At 35.6% G+C, this 17,555-nt stretch overlaps 2 protein-coding genes across 3 annotated transcripts; both read right to left on the reverse strand.

The window, feature by feature from the left end:
- Nucleotides 1-1,117: 1,117 nt before the first annotated feature.
- On the reverse strand, nucleotides 1,118-5,275 carry LOC110822891 (RNI-like superfamily protein). The gene is made up of 8 exons (XM_088209851.1): nucleotides 4,537-5,275; nucleotides 3,989-4,114; nucleotides 3,507-3,611; nucleotides 3,032-3,425; nucleotides 2,821-2,950; nucleotides 2,422-2,716; nucleotides 2,077-2,328; nucleotides 1,118-1,560 (listed from the first exon to the last, which is right to left on the reverse strand). Exons 1-8 carry the CDS (start codon nucleotides 5,173-5,175, stop codon nucleotides 1,507-1,509), a joined length of 1,995 nt encoding a protein of 664 aa, XP_088065977.1. The 5' UTR covers nucleotides 5,176-5,275; the 3' UTR covers nucleotides 1,118-1,506.
- An 8,305-nt stretch (nucleotides 5,276-13,580) lies between these two features.
- Nucleotides 13,581-17,139, reverse strand: LOC110822701 (solute carrier family 40 member 2-like). 2 transcript variants are annotated; one of them, XM_088209101.1, is made up of 9 exons: nucleotides 16,474-17,139; nucleotides 16,369-16,383; nucleotides 16,110-16,260; nucleotides 15,734-15,930; nucleotides 15,067-15,513; nucleotides 14,673-14,844; nucleotides 14,364-14,501; nucleotides 14,058-14,168; nucleotides 13,581-13,845 (listed from the first exon to the last, which is right to left on the reverse strand). In XM_088209101.1, exons 1-9 carry the CDS (start codon nucleotides 16,572-16,574, stop codon nucleotides 13,687-13,689), a joined length of 1,491 nt encoding a protein of 496 aa, XP_088065227.1. In that variant the 5' UTR covers nucleotides 16,575-17,139; the 3' UTR covers nucleotides 13,581-13,686. The 2 variants fall into 2 exon arrangements, with proteins under 2 accessions (XP_088065227.1, XP_088065228.1); XM_088209102.1 differs by lacking the exon at nucleotides 16,369-16,383 and having other exon boundaries at nucleotides 16,474-17,135.
- Nucleotides 17,140-17,555: the final 416 nt, after the last annotated feature.

Genomic DNA, 17,555 nt, shown 5'->3' on the forward strand with positions numbered 1-17,555 from the left:
CTTGTTTGAGTCATGATAATGAAAAATCCGCGAGGCAGTTTGATATATTCTTTAGTCCTATAAATCGAAATTTGGAGAAAAAAGTTGAAGAATGGATATGCAATCTTCTCACCTTTTGACTTATTCTATTTAGAAAAGTTTGAATTTGTTGAGAGAGAATGTACCATCTTTTTGAGTAAAAACAAAGTTCTACAAAACTTTATAGAAGTTATTTTTTGTCTACTCTCAATTACATCATTAACAAAATCAACTACACTAGATAAAGTGATAAAAATGGAAAGACAAAACATAAACTACAGGCAGTGTTATGCCTGTGCATGATTTAAGGATTTGACAGAGAAGTAAGAAGAGCTTCACGCTGACTCGATTTAAACTGCAAGCTTTTTCAATTGTAAGATGCGATTGAGTATGAAGTTGAACTCTTTTGGCTCTCAATATCCATATGAAGTTTGATTTGATTTCTTCTAGCTGAGCTGCAACAACTTAATCTCTGATGATAAGTCATGGAAATTGTTCTTTCCGGCCAATTCAAGGATAAACAGCCAATTGTTGTGTATAATCTCAAAATCTTTATTTGAAGAATTCTGCTAGTTAAGCAAGAAACCATTTATGTTCTCAACCTACCAAAACATTCCAATTTTACAATCTCCAACCTACCCCCACAAACAAAATAAGAAATAATTTTAATATCTCTGGTCTTTCACTCTTTTGTGTTTTATTTCCAATTAAAAAGAATAGATATTTTAATGCTCCTTTTTTCTCCTTTCTAAGTAAAATCTTAAAAAGAGAATTTTCTTTAGTTGAAAATGTACTTGTTTATATAATTATCAAATATTCAAAATAACCAGAAACTTTCCATGAAAAATACCAACAATTAAACAAACCCCCTTTTATTTTAAAATCTAAACACAAACAATTGAGAGATTAGAAAACCAAATTGAAAAGAATAAAAAAAGTGAGAGAGTTTTTTCTACAATTAAGCCTTTATATATGATCCTATTGTTTCTATTAAAAAGACCCAGAGAACTTCTACGGCTGGCTTGAATTATTCACCTCCAATATTCGCTGCAAATCATATAAAATAAAACCCAGAAACAGGAAGTTAGTGGAAGCCTCGTCGCAAACAAAATAAAAACTTTCCTTTACAAACTTCCGTTTACTGATTATTACAAGGCTGATATTCCTATTTCCTGCTGACTCAATTTGATGTATGATATGGACATATTCTAAAACTAATTCAGTTATGTCTGAAGAAACCTGTCTCCATTAGTTCTTGGACACATTTCACGGAAACTTTCAAAATACAAGCGTGTTTCTACAAAGACAATCTTAACAGGCTAACCTACTTTATCCATCAATCTATTGAATCAAATAAAGGAAACATGAAGGTCATCTTAAACTCTCAAAATTCCACAGACTTTGCCTGATTCAGAGCGGGAATCTACTTTAGCCGGCAAGAGAGAACAGGACCTTCTGGCCTCAGCATATAACACCTTTAGAATCTCTCTACTGCGCAACATCTTCCAACTGCATTTTCCAGCACTTGACATCCAACTCAGCCTGTCCATCAAATCGTTTTGTCAGTCCCATAAGCAATTATGTGTGATCATATACTAAATTGACGGATCCGAATGATCAGGCTCAACTTGCAATTACTTCTCCACCTAGCATTTTGACCAGGAAATGATTACACTTTTTGGGACTCTCTTAGGAGCTTTCCAGCAGTTTTTGAAAGTGAGTGGTTTTACTCTCTTGGTTGGATGGAGTATCTGGGCAAATATACTTTTTTATCCTTAATATGAAAAGTGTAAGAAATAGAGAAATCATCTAGAAATTTAAGGCTATCATCCTGGCATGGACCAGTAATTTCGTTCTCTGTACAGTGCAAGAGTTTTATTTATTATCCCTAAGTGCCCCCCTCCCTTGCCCCCACCCTTTATAGTTTTATTTATTATCCCCAAGATCCCCCCTCCCTTGCCCCCACCCCCTAGATAAAAAATGCAAAAAGAAGAAAAGAAAAAGAAAAAAGTAAACACATCAAAAGATACGAGATGATGTGGGTGAGCACATACATACCCGAAATACATTATCCCTCCACTGAAATGTACAACCACGTGCTTCCAAATGCTCAAGAAGTTGGACAGGGAGCAATGATTTGAAAGAGGCCTGGAGCTTCACTTTTGTTAATGCTCCACACGCCAACAATGCAGCTGCCAGTCCACCTGGAGTCAAGCCCTTTAGGTTCAAGATAGTAATGCTTTGTAGACAGCTGATGCTAGCCAGTGATAAGAGTCCCACATCTGTTACTGAGCTATGAGACAAATTAATCTGCAAAGAAAAGAGAGAATCAACCTCTACATCTTTGCTTTCTATCTGGTTAACAAAGCTAAAAAGTATCAAAGTGAACAAGTATCACTGCACCTGTCTGAGGTTTTGTGAGAAGTGAGCGAGCGGAAGCATCCCAGCGTCATCTATATTGTGACACTTCTTTATGTCGAGCTTAGTAAGTTGCCTACATCCCACAGCAATCACTGTCAAGCCTAAAGAAGTGATGAGAGGGCAGCCTCGACTTTCAAGAGTTTTCAACCGCAGGCATTTTGACATTGATATCAAGGACCTATCAGTAATGTCCTTACAGTAGGCTATATTTATCACCTCAAGTCTAGGGCAACCCCGAGCAACTGCTGAGATACCTAAATCTGTTATTCCTACAGATCTGGAAAGGTAACCACAAGGAAGTAGATATTTATTGTCAGTTGTTGGTTCAATCACCTCAATAACTAATAAGGACAATTTGAATTGAGGGTTTTGAATGAAAACCTGTAGAGATCAATCTCACGAAGTTTTGAACAGAACATGCCAATGTGAATCAACCCCTCATCGGTTATATTTAAGCATATTCCTAGTTTTAAGGTGGAAAGTCTGGAACATCTGGAGATGGACTTCAGACCTGCAAAAGAAGAAGAAACATAAGTACAGGAACTGATGCAGTAGTCCTGGCTAGCTTCCATACATTTGAGTAAAGGAAAACCTTCGTCATCAATTTCATTATCTGTTAGGTCAAGCTCCTCAAGAAAATGGCATCTCCGTCCAATAAGGACAAAGGCTTCTCTGCTAACCAGGGTGCATGTTTCCATCTTCAGGGAAGTGAGGCCAGTGCATGAATTTGAAATGTGAGCAACGGAAACATCAGTTAGTTTCCGACAACATGTGATGTCTAGTTTCTTCAGTTCTCTATGCTTTGTTACCACAAAAGAGAGGCCTTCATCAGTCACCCCTGAACATTTACTTAGGCTCAGCTCCCTTAATGAGACACATCCAACTCCAATAGCCTTCAGTCCCTCACAAGTAACCAGGCAGCCGTCTAACTTGATAGATTGCAACATGGAAAGTTTCTTCAAGCTATCAGCAACTTCAAGAGTGACCTGAACAAGGAGCAGCACAATATTGTAAGAAATAAATCGAGTAAATGAACCATTTGAGACTGGGAAAGATCAAACACTTACAGGAGTGCTGTATGCTAAGGTGAGTTGCTGTAAACATCCAGCAGCACTTATAAGGGAAGACAAACCAATATGACCAATGTTCTGGCAACTCGACATATTAAGTTTCTGTCAAACACAACAAACCAATATATGAAGACGTAAGTTAAAACAGAGTAGAACTTTTCATGGCCACTATGTGAAGAATTTTCATGTTAACCGAGTAACATTGGCTGGACAATACATGAAACATGCATGGAGAAATCAATATCATGCAAGAGGTTCATAATGCCAAGACCTGACAGGATAAACATTAAAAGCCGCCAGATTAACTTCTTTCTATTTCCATGCCAAACAGATCACTATGGATTATCAAGAGACTTCTAATCCTGTAGATGAAAAAAAAAAAGAAAAAAAACCGGAAATGGAACAAATTTCTTAAGATGCCATCTTCACTTTTGCAAGCAACAGGAATAGGAAACATCAACCTCCTGAAAAATATATACCTTAAGTGATTTGCACCCATTCTTGAAAAGCGCAAGGCTATCACCATCAATACCAAAGCATCCTTCTAAAACCAGGTCTTCTAGGTACTGTAATCTCAAGATGTCCGGTAGACATTTATTTGAAATCTGCACAAAGTAAAAATATAAAGGAAAAAGTAAATTTTACGGGCAATTCTAAAAGGTCTGTTTCACTAATAAGAAAAAAAGAAAAAGAACAGATCAATTCAAGCTTAACAAATATAGAAACATTCCAAAACAATCCGCAGCAGAAATTGAATGAACCCATAAACCATAACTGTCACAATTACCTTGGGTGAAAAAGCTTAAAGACAATAGCATATTAACTCAGAGCCATGAAACTAATGAAAACAATTGGTTGAACACTTGTCAGAAACCCCTTTATCTTACGGCCGAAAAACGCAAAAGAAAACTCAAAATCCAACTCAGTACAAAAGGAATAAAAGATGTAATCCACAGGGGAAAATAATATCACAATCACAAACGAACAAGCTAATCGTCCTAAAAGAAAAGAAGCAGCAAAGAATTACCGGTAGGTAAGAGAGATCCAAACTACGAATCTCCTTACACTTAACAGCAATCAAACCAACGCCCAAATCGCCAACACCCAAGCACCACTTCAAGCTAATCTCCCTCAGCTTTCTGCACCCAACCGCAATGCAACCAACACCCATATCAGTAATCAGCTTACACCTAGCCAACGACAGCTTCTCCAGATTCTTCGCCTGCGCCAAAGCCTTGGCGCCTATATCCCCCAGCTCGGTTGCATTGGACAGATCAATCTCTACCAGATTCTTGCAATTCATTGTCAAACTGGTCAGCCCAGAATTTGAAAAGAACGCAGACCGCGATAAATCGATTGAACGGATCGTCGATTTGCAGGTACTCGCTATAACACATAGCGAATTATCAATGACACGAGGGCATAGAGTGAGATCTAGGTGGGTAACGTTTGGATACCGAACAAGGACTCTCGGAAGATGCTCTGTACGGAGAGGTTTGAGGGTTTTGCGGTGCTTGGATTCAATGGAGTAAAACGATTTACATACTAAGGAGAAGGATTTTTTGTCAACCGGGTTTTGATTGAGGAAATCTAGGATAATGAAGACGATTTCATCAGAAAGGAGATCAAAGGGGTTAACAAGTATTATGGACTTTTGCCTCTTCATCGTACCTTCAAGAATTAATCGAGAAGAGTAGGTCGTAAATTTCAGGAGGTGAGGAAATGATCTTTTTAGGTATTGAAGTAACCGTTAACAGAAAATACTGAGCAGTTGAAGAGGGAGTGAAGAAGAAGAAGAATGGTCAAATTACAAAAATATCCTTGCTTGTTTAATGGTTGTCTTTCTCTGTTTACAAATTTACCCTTCTCCAGTTCCCATTTTATTTCATTAACATAATATTTAACTATTTTTTTGTTGAATAATAAATTTTTCCCCCTTGCATAATTATTTTCTGAAAACGGACCCAAGAAGGGATTACTAAATTAATTGGGTTAGAAAAAAAAAAAAAAAAGGAGAGAAAAAGAGAATTGGAAAAGGGGAAAAAAGAAGGGTAATTAGGTCATTACAGGTGAAAATGGTGGTACCGTACGGAGAAAGGACAGCAAGGACGAGAGGAAGAGAAGGAAATTTTGGAGGGCAAATTAGTAATTTAGGAAGTCATTGTCTTATCGGTAACAAAAGACTCATCTCCATTTGGTGAAGAAGGTATGTGAGGAAGGACAGATTCGAGTGCGGATGGTACGTGCATATTGACAAAAAAAAAAAAAAATCATTACTTTTTTAATTTAATTAAATTCCAATAAAATAAATAAATGTCTCCATTAAAAAAAATACTATATAATATATATATAAATGCCGTACTTATAGATAAGAAGGGTACGTGTAGAGAGAGAGAGAGGGTTGAAAATGAGTTGGTGGATTTTTTTGGTCTCCATGCTTATTTTAATTTATTTAATTGATTTTACTTCATCTTACCTAATATGTATTTTTATTTTAATTTACATATAATTTCTCCCTGAAAAGTTTGCAGATAATTTATGTTTGTGTTCGAAATAGAAAATAATTTTTCTTAAAATTAATTCGTTTTGCTTTATATAATATTTATATTTATTTTTTAGCTCTATTATGTTAGATTTTATTAACATAAACTAATCAAAAGATGTTAAATTCTAGTGTTGAAAGTATTTGTGGGGTTGAATAACATGGATACAAATGATGATTAAAGAAGAAGAAGATCGAGGATGAAGGATTAGAAGAACAATAAGAGTAGTAGTGTGTAAATCCTAGTTTAGATTAGAAAACTTGATTGGACTGATTTATTCAATCTGAACTAAATTGAACTGAATTATTTTATTTTTTATCATTAATCCATGGCAGAATGAACCGAAACTACCCTATTCCTAGCACGAATTGGCCAAAAAAAATAAAAACCCTAATATTCATTATTCCCACAACTCCGACTCCAATATAAATCATGTCTCTCCTCTTCAACTCTCCTCACTACTTCTCTTTAACTCTCCTTATGTAGCATTTTCTCTCTCATCCTCATACTCACCTTAGTCAAACTCACGTCATCCTCTCATCACTCCTTGTCTCCTTATGCCTCAAGACTCAAATAGACAAGTGACTCAGGTCCTCTTTACTAGCTATAACTCGCACATCCTCTCCTAACTCCTCCTTTTCTCACATTCACACTCACACTCAAGTTTTAGCTCTAATTGATGCCATTTGGCACTCGGTGTAACGTCCCTTTTTTTTTTTTAAGGACGTAGTCTAAAATAATTTCGCGATCACACACGAAAGTGTCATTCTAAATCCACCACAAACATAGAAACCTTACCGCAAATTTATTAGTCAAAATCACAATAAACTTGCAACCCTACATGAAATATTACAGTGAATGATAATTTCACAAACTCCCAGCAGACCCACTATCTACACTACTACTAATTATTACACACTCAATCATGTCAATTGATGAAAACATTATTGCCTTGTTCCTCTATCTGCTAGGTTCGAAAATCAGCAACTCCGATCCCGACTCCATCTGTAAATGATACGGAGTGAGTATATATAACTCAGTACAGTAAAAATTAAGTTACAGGCATCATATACAACAATAGGGAACTTAGAGGTCCTATATGTATTCCACCTATTTAACCTAATACCTATCCTTGGTAATTTAAAAAAATAATGCATGTTAATTGTGACCGCCCCTCGATGTCCCCTAACCATATAAATACTCTCACTCGTCACTAGTATCAGCGATCACCAATAAACTGCCTATCTCTCGACCCCTAATAGGCCACACACACACACATATACCATTCTCACCTGTCACCAGTGTCAGCGCTCACCAATAAACCGTCTATCTCTCGACCCCTAATAGGTCACACACACACACACAGATACCATTCCCACCCGTCACCAGTATCGACGACTACCAATAAACCGCTTATCTCTCGATCCCTAATAGGTCACACACACAGATACCATTCCTACCCGTCACTAGTATCGGCGACCACCAACAAACTGCCTATCCCTCGACCCCTAATAAGCCACGCACACACCCATATACCATTCTTTCCTGTCACCAATATCGGCGACCAAACCCCTTCCTGTCGAAGTCCCCCGACCATCACCACTATCGGCAATCAACTTACTTTTTCTAGGTAGCGGCAACTAATATCGGCGTCCCCCGATGCTACCAACTCAACACGATATCATCATGTCCGTGCATAAGACACGCACTAACACTTCACACACTCATACCTATAACGTTCTCTTAAAAACTATCACATTTACAACAATTATACCAACCTACATACAACCCATACTCTCACACCATACAGCTACACCACTCATCCCCTCTCCCTACACAGAGAACCCCCACACCTCTATTCCGACACTTCATTCCCACGGTCTACGGCCTCCCTTTCCTCCTCCCAAATCTTCTACATCCATACACACTACTTCCTCCCTTACACATATCCTCCTCACTCGCCAAATCTCTTCTTCTTTCCCCCTCCACGGCCTACTCTAACTATTCCACTCTCAAATCCCGAAACCACCTCTATCTCCTCCCATGGTCCCCTCCGCAAACTTCCATTCGTACTCACACCACATCCTTTCCCTCTCATGAACCTCACTCACACACCACACATCTCCCTTTCTTTCCTCCTGCGGCCCCCCTCCATGCGCCTCCATTCACACTCACCAACTCCTCTCCCTCATAGCCCGCGCTCACACACACTGCACTCTTTCCTTTCTCTCCTCCCGCGACCCAGCCTCCTCCATACGCCCCCGCTCACACACCACATCTCATCTCCCTCACAGACCATACTCACACACATCGCAGTCCTTCCTTCCTCTCCTCCCGCGGCCTAATCTCCTCCATGCGCCCCCGCTCACAAACAACCTCACTTATCCCTCACAGGCCTCTCTCCCACACCACACTTCTTCTTATTTCTCCTTCCATGGTCTTCTCCGCACACCTCCACTCCCAGTCATACCAACTCCTCCACCTACGGCAAGTTTTCAAATCCACATCAACTAAAATGAAACTTAAAATTACTGTACCTCCCATTTCCCTCTTCCTTCCTCCTGCTGATTGCACCGTCGCCGTCCTCTTTCTTCTTCTCTCTCCTTTCTCGTTCCTCTCCGCTTCGGCTCCTCTCTCTCTCTTTCTCGAACCTTCTTTTCCCTCCCCACTCTCTCTCCTCTGTGCTTTCTCTTTTCTTTTTCTTTTTCCTCCCCGTTCTCTCCCTTCTCTGTTTTTTCTTCTTTTTTTTTCTTTCCTTTCCCTCATTTTTTCTCTTTTTTTTTTCTTTCCTTCCCGTCTCCTATTTATACCCCACCTGTATCCCATCCTGTCCGTCCATCCTGCCTTATCCTAATCGTTCACTCTCTCTCCCCTAAAAGACGTCGTTTCCTCCTCCTCATTATCACCAAACGACATTGTTTCCTCCAAACAACGTCGTTTCCTCCAAACAACGTTGTTTCCTCCTCCTCTTCTCTAAACGACGTCGTTTCCCCCTTCCCTTCTCCAAACGGCACCGTTTCACTCCAACCATCTCCATATACCCATATATACATACACGCCAAGATCTTCTCTCCCCTTTTTTTTTAGTTATTACACTCGGTCACACCTAGGTCTCAGCTCCAACACCTGTCACTTGTTATTACTGTTGTTGCTTTTATTAGACTTACTATTTGGGTATGAATGGTTTTAAAACAAAAAGTAAGTCTCAAATTTGGGTGGTTCTTATGAATAAGAAAAAAAAAAGGTATGGTAGAGGATTTATGCAAGTTTAATAACAAAGTTAAAGTATTAAAAATGGGATATGAATCTCATAAAGAAGAATAAGGGCCCAAAATGAGGCAATCTTTAAGTTATGATGGATTGATAGGCATAAATATAAAGATTTCACCTTCTTCTAAAGAGTAAATAGAGGAAGCGAGGGTTTCATTGCTCAACTACAAAATAACATCAAATGTTCTCTCTCCAAACAAGTCAGCTGAGAAACTAGAAACCCAACTATCTTAAAATGATTTATTTGAGTTCTAGAATAACTTTAAATTTAAAAATGGACTAAATTAAATTTAATATGTTCTGTCTTTAGTCCACAAATTAGAGATTTTTTTATCTCAATTTAGTCCTGATCCACCCTAATCAGATATCATCCTGAATCAATATAAACTTCTAAATAAAGGGTATACAGAAGTTAATGAATAGATAGTTTATTAATTTTTACTTTTTTTTTTGTAATATAATTATCTTTATATTTGAAGAGAATGAAAATAAAAGAAAATAAAATAGTTTTAGAAGAAAGAAATAGAAAATATATATTTTTTATTTTTCAACTAATATAAATATTATTTAAAATTTTCATCATATCAAATATTATGTGAGACGACATGTATATTATAGTATATAAAACGAACATTAATCAACTTAGTAATATCATGTAATACCTGACCTCAAATTTTAACTCTAAATCAATTTTGGTAATTATAAAAATAATTAAAAAATTATTTATAATTTAATTTTATTAAATTATTTGAGAAAAATCGGTTATGAGCAGTTTTGGAGAAAATGTGTGAAAATTTGAGTTCATTGGATGCTTTTGAAAGAAAAATTAGAAACAGGAAGTCAAAATAAAAAAAAAAGAATTTGATCATGTGGGACGGCCTAGTCAGCAGCCCCGATGAATCAAAGCACGTCACGTGGCAAAACACGCTGACATCAGCACCACATGGGCGATCTGCATGCCCAGCAATTCGACGGTCCAAGTTCGATCTCGCGCGCATGAACACCTCAGATTTGTTCCTTCCTTATGTGCAATCGGATAGACGAGATTAATTGTGATGAATGGTCCATATTTGCTCACGCAATTGGCCTAAACAGGCTACGATCAGGCAGCTCTCCTCGCTCCATGTTGATGTGAATGGACAGCCCAAATTGACGCAGAATGAGTATAAAAATATCGCATCGCAGGGGAATCCTAACTCTAGTCCCCGTGCCCTCACCGGAGAAGAAGGACCAGCCGCTGGAGAAGAAGGTCGATTGTCGCTGCACCGGAGAAAACGCCGACCGTCAAAAAATGTAAAATTTCTCCCTACACACTCAAAATTAGATTCCAAGCCTCCATGTGGTCATATTAGAACAAGATGGACGGTAAGTGAGTCAAAAATCGCGGGTAAAATCCGGTGGAGCCGCTGTGACCGAAACCCAAAACCCTCTCCGATGAGCCCCTTCTCATTTTTCGTTTCACGCAATTTTCTAACCATTTTGTTCACCGTCCTTTTATGTGCAGGTTAGCCAAAGAAGAAATCTCAGCCGCGAATGAGAACTGGCGAAGTCACCGCACTCGGAGAGCCCGCGTCGGTAGGTTCGATTTTTCTATTAGTTTTGGCCAACCAAAGCCCCCTAATGTATTTTTCCGCATGGATACATGTAAAACCGGCAAAAATCAGGTAGGTGGAGGCAAACAGCCACCGTGGACGGTGGAGCCAGCGCCAGAGCACGGTGACGCCGCCGTGCTGGAACCCATAAATTGGCCGAAAAGGGTTTTCAACACCAATTTTGAGTTTTTTAGGTATTTTTAGGTACATGACGGGTATTTTAGGTTCTTGCAGGAAAATTCATGAAATTCGGGATCTGTTAGGAGGCATAGTAAACAGTTTGGTATTTTAAAATATCAATCCGGGTAATGATCTCTCACCTTATTCTCTATTACGGTAAATGGAGGTTTAATAATTGATAATTGTATATTTTTGTAAAAACTAGAAAAACCCTAACAATAATTAAGGTCACTACTTGAGCCAAAAAATTGGTCAGTGCATGTTCACCCTAAACTCGTCTATGTTGCCTATTTATTTTCCTGTATTGCCTAAATTTCTTGTTGTTTCGTCATATGATTTAAATTATCACATTTAATTATTTTTTCATTATTAATTATCTAATTATAATTCTTATATGATTAACTGAGTTGAAAATAAAGACCATGAGTACGTTTCTCATTATTAAGGTATGAAGTTATGTTGTTTACATAAATGACATTTCATTAATATGTGAATATGATATGAGATATTTGTATGCGCTTGGTGTTTGTTTTGTTGATGAAGATCTTTATGTGAAAGATTTACTGGGTATCCTAGGAAAGAGCGGATGGTTCCGCTACATAGAGAACCCTACTGTGAATGTTACCTTAGTCGAACGAGACTGAAAAGTATCATACCAAAAAAGTTTAGGATATACAATTTACCCTCATACTGGACAGAGTATCGAGACGATAAAATGTTTGGTGTCCATTACCGAACGGGGTATGGAAACGACCGATTAATTGATAAATTTAGATATTTAGTTCACGCGTAGGGGGACATCCCTATGTACCCCCAGGGGTACCAGTAAGCAAGTAAAAAAGAAAAATTATCATTTTTTGTTCACTTGTACATAAAATTAAAAAATTGTATAGATATTGGTTTTCATAAGTTTATTTTTGAAAAAGTCGTAATGGTAAGTATGGAATAAACAGTTTTCTTCATGATAAATGAATTTACTTAAAATAAGGGATCTATTAGTTATTTTGTAATTTTTTACTAATCTATACTTTTCGTATCAGTGATTAGTGTGATATTTTTACTAAGTTAGTGTAGCTCACCATTCTATTAACTATATCATATCAAGAGAACCAGGATCCAGATCCCGATCAGTAAGAAAGTTGTGAGTAGTTTACCTCCCGGACCCCTTCAAGAATTAGTGGAAGTTAACTCCTAAAACATTTATCTATTTATTTAAATTTTTTTTTATGAACCACTGTAGTAGAGACATTCTCGTAACTCTATTGAATATTCTAATTTACTGTGTAAGGAATGTAAACTCTAACATTATTATTCGCTTCTGTATTTAAAATTATAAATTCATTTTCTTTAAGATCTCGAGCTTTTACATATCATATATCCAAAATAGTGAAACATGATAGGATTGTTAACTTTATTAGTAAACACTAATAAACATAAATTAATTCGAACATTTTTTGAAGTATAGGAATTAATTGACATAAAATCGAGACAGTAAGCAAATCAAAGGAAAAAGTAGTACATGAACTGAAAATGTATTTAAGTCAACTAAAATATAATGCAAGTATTGTAATTAGTTTTATTTATTTTTAACAAGTTAAATATATTCCACAATTATGAATTAAGTTTGATAAAAACCAACGTGAAATGTAATTTGTTCCAAACTTGAACATTTAAATATTTAGTCAAATACTCAATAATGCATTTGTTTACTAATTAGTAAATTAGATATATTTTGTATACATGAAAATATAAAATATATCTTGAAAAGAGTATTAATATTTTACATTAACATCATAACATATATTCTTATGCTAAGAAAAAAAAAAAAAAAAAAAAAAACTTTGTTAAGATTTTTGTCAAATTAAACTGAAATTCTTTTTTGCATTAAACAAATAAGTTCAATCTTGAATTTAAATTAAATCAAAGTTCGAGGTAAGCCCATAATATGTAAAGCATTGTTATTAATGGGGGGATTAATTTGTTAACAATGATGGGTTAATAAATTAAGCAGTTGGGTTTGAAATTATGTAATGCTTTCTGACCAGCACAAACGCGTACGGATATGACTAATCTTTGCATTATTAAAGAAGTGGATTAAACTCGGTCGTATTGTACGGCTGAAGCTACATTTCTTAAAATATAACTTATAACCTAAAAATTATTATTATTTTTTTTTTTAAAAAAAAAGGAATATGTAAATGACGTAATCAACAAGAAAATTATTAGTTAATAAAAAAGATGTCTTACTTGCTACTTTTTTAAATTAAAAAAAATGAGAGACAAAAAGAATTAAAAAGATGGAATTTATGAAAAATTAATTTTTGAACATAAGTTTATATATTTCTATACATTAATAATAATATGATATAATTTATCTATCTAAAAAAATTATAATCGTTATTTTTTTTCAAATTATTTTATTATAAATTTCAATTATTATATTTATTAAAAAATTTAATTTATACATTTAATACATACATAAAACGTATTTTTAATTTTAAAATTATATTATAAGCAGTTTAATAATTTATTTTTAAGATACAAATCGGGTTGATCATGGCGATACATACACATGAATCAATCGGAATAATATTAAGTTTCAGAAGATGTAATGAACAATCGAAAGATTTTCAAAGTCAACAGCTTGTCTAAGTGGAAGAGGTGTTTCCGGACACGATTGACATGCAGAGTATACAGCAATGCAGCTGATGTTACCGCCATAAACGACATCAAGTTAAGCATCCAGAAATCCTGAAGATATATACAAAACACGTTATATAAATCTCAACCAAATAAGACTAAGAAGAAAATACATGATTCTTCCAACACCATATGCTTGGTGCACGTACGAGACAAGTAATTTCATAGGACTGATTCTTATCAGAGCTTGTGCTTGTATATTTACATCTTCAATCAGTTTATACATATAATATGTAAAGGGTAGATGCACTTGACATACTCACCCGTGGATGGGAGATTATTATGCCCATAACATAGGCAAGCAAATCTAGAGTAGATTGAAGAGAATTCTGAACACCTCCTACGACACAACGATCAGATTCAGGAACAAGATCCTGTCCAACGACGAAAAAAGAGAACAATCATTGACAAAAAAAATAGGAAAAGGGCAAAAGCTGTTAGCACACATTTAACAAGTATAAGATACAAACTCGTATTAAAAATCTTTTCCCGTAAGATTTTCCCTTAAGATTTAAGAAAGATACGAAAGGGGACTTGGTACTTTTTACGTGTTAAGAATTATGGTACACCTGCATTTGTTGAATGACTGCTAAGTCAAACACCCACAATCCAAGCCGAGATGCTGCTACTCCACCCATAAGCATATAGGCCGATACAAGATTATTTTTCACCCAGATTGAACAAACACAGACTAGGAGGCATGTCCACTGCACACAAACATCGATCATGTGAATTGGAACGAAAAGTACTCAGATACGTGTATAGTAGCTATAATAACCATGCTTCCACTAATTCTCACTATCATGATCATTTAGTCTTTTCTTGATATAGTAATTGCAAATCAAAGTATAAGCAGTCTTTTAAAAGCTAATTTATACCTGAGACCAGATGGACCAAAGTCCTGTTCTGAGTGTTGAAATACGAGATTGTAAGATCGGATACACCAGTGTAGCAGTAATCCCAGTTGTAGCGCTCATTCCACGTGCTATTCCTATAACAAAAGCAGGTATGTCTTCCCATTCTAAGGTAGCTGTCATCAAAGTCCCGAAACTGGTAGAAGAAATTAGCGAAAAACTTGTTTGTCAGAATCAAGATTTAGCAGAATCCTAAGTACAAGAAAGAAAAAACAGCTACACAAACAGATATATGTAAGGCACCACTAAGAACTCACACTTCCTAACGTCAATTTTTTACTCATCCATTTTGTTTTTACTTTGATTAACATAAGCTTTATTTGATTCATGAAGGAAAGGATAATGAGTAGTGAGTCACCTGAGGACTGTGAAATATAACAAGGCTAGTGCAGTTCCAGGGAGCACAGTTTCTTGGTGCAAGTAAACTGTCCATGCACTGATAAAAGGAGCTTTCGAGATCCACTCAATTATTTTCGATTCCGAGCTGCTTTCTTCATGAGAAAGAAGGTTTTCTGTCTCGTGTGGCTCGTTTGTATTGGCATGAATTCTTGAGATCTTCCTCTTGCTGCTTTCTTCTAAAGCTGGAATACCCTTATATACAGACATAAAAAGCCAATATTCTACCCAGACAGTAATAGTAGTCCAGAGGGCAAGAACCATGGCAGATGCTTTTAGTGATACAAAACTGATAATAAAGCCAGCAACAACAGGAGCAAGTAATTTGCAGGTTAAATCGATTCGTCTGATAACAGAATTCATCTTTGTCAGAACTTCTGGAAAACTTCCTTCTGAAATTACCACAACCCTGTAGTTCTCAAACCCAAACAAAAAGAAACTATATTAGGAGGCCTCAGTGTTTGTTTCAAACCTTTTCTTTGCCAGACAGAATGTGATTTACTACAATTTATAGCAATTAGAACCATATTTCCGATTCTTCATCTATGAAACTAGACTCTTCCTACTCGATTTCACTAAAATCGAAACGATATATTCATTCTCTTGAGAGTGCTGGATGTAACTATTACCATTCTCTTTCAATCAGAATGGTACCAGCAAGCGCAGAAAGTGCACCAACTGCTCCAGAGACATTGGTTAATGCTATCAACAAGACGAATGCTGTAAAATTTGTGAACTTCAGAGTTGACATCGCAAGTAACGCGACTACTGAACTACCAGCAACAATAAAGGAGAGATTCTGGGTCACCAACCAGATTCTTAGGACCTGCAAGTAAAACTTAACATATGAGTATCTTCATTTAGATTCATCCTCTTCACTGCTTTCATGGCTAATTCTGTAAATGATCAACATTGAACTGGTAGGGCAAATAGGAAATTAACCCACATGCCGATGAAAATCCAATCAAATTTTTGCCGAAACAACAGATCACATAAACTCCAGACCTTTAGATATGTGAGTCTGTCAACCCATTGTCCAATGATAGGACCAAAGATTACAGTAGAAGCAGATTCAACAACACCATAAATGGCGGCTAGGAGAAGAGAATCTGGCCACAGGTTGATCATGTATAAACCCACAGAGAATTCCCACATTCTGCATACATTAATGGACTGAAATGACGATGCAGTAGTAAACCAAGTAGCTAGAGAAGAGAAACCAAACAAGTTGGTTTAGATTAACGAATAGCGATGTGTAATTTACAAGTTTGATGATTGTCTGTAATTAGGAAAATCAATGGAGATTAGAGAGATCGATTGGTAATTAAAATAAGATATAATTAAGATAAGAGGACGAGAAGTAAAGAACCTGGCACCGCATCTGGCTAGGAAATTGGCGATATACAAATATATGAGAAGAGAAGCGGGTGGGTGGCGGTGGCCAGGCGAAAGGAGCGATTCTGTTTGCATAGTGAGTTGACAATGAGCTTCCCAATAAGCTTTCCTGGTCTATTGAGAATATAAATATAAATATATATATATATGTATGTCTGTACTGAATATAATATCATTTTAGGCAAATAACAACAGCTGCCGTTGCAGATGGGAATCTGGGTTGGGTTCTTCTGGTTTAAATATGAGAATAAACAAATCTAATTTTGGAATCATATTTGTTCATGTATTTTCCCATCAATTTTTGTTTTTATTTTTTTCAGATTTTAATTGCACCAGCCAAAACCATACAAGTCTCTGTCAGATGAGAAATAATAAATTATATATAATCTAATCTAATGATATTAATTTCAGAAAATTATATATAACACATTTGTCTCTACGTATATGGAGTTGTTATGAAGCGCTTTTAACCACGAATATCACGACGCGAATATAGTCTAATCGTATGATCTCATTAACCATCTACTTTCTGTATTATCATGGGTAAAATAAAAGCAGTATATAAAAATATATATTATGATTTACATACCATATTCATGATGTGAATATATGGTATAAAATTTATGTCATGACTTTTTTTTTTATTATAGTAATAAATAATAGTTTCATTGGGTTTAATTTATTTAATTTTTTGTTCTTAAGTTTGTAAACTTTATACGCCTAGCTCGATTAAAATTTTAAACAAAAATAATTTAAATTATAATATTTAATTCAGTTGAACAGATATTTTAATTCATTAATATATTAATGAAATAATAATAAATAATTTAGATTAAATGTTAATAAAAAAGTTTTAAAATTAATCACAACAGATTAAATATTAAATTTCAATTAACTTTAATCCTATTAAAAACAATTAAAAAAAAAAATTATTGTAATCCATAACAGTTTAATAACTTTAACAGCGTTCGATTAATAAAAAAATATAAAATTATTTTTGACTATCAAATTATTTTCACCCTATGATTCTTACATATAATATTTGTGCATAAAGAT

The sequence above is a fragment of the Carica papaya genome, chromosome 8, assembly GCF_054855325.1.
Source record: "Carica papaya isolate Zhongbai chromosome 8, ASM5485532v1, whole genome shotgun sequence".
Taxonomy (NCBI): Eukaryota; Viridiplantae; Streptophyta; class Magnoliopsida; order Brassicales; family Caricaceae; genus Carica; species Carica papaya.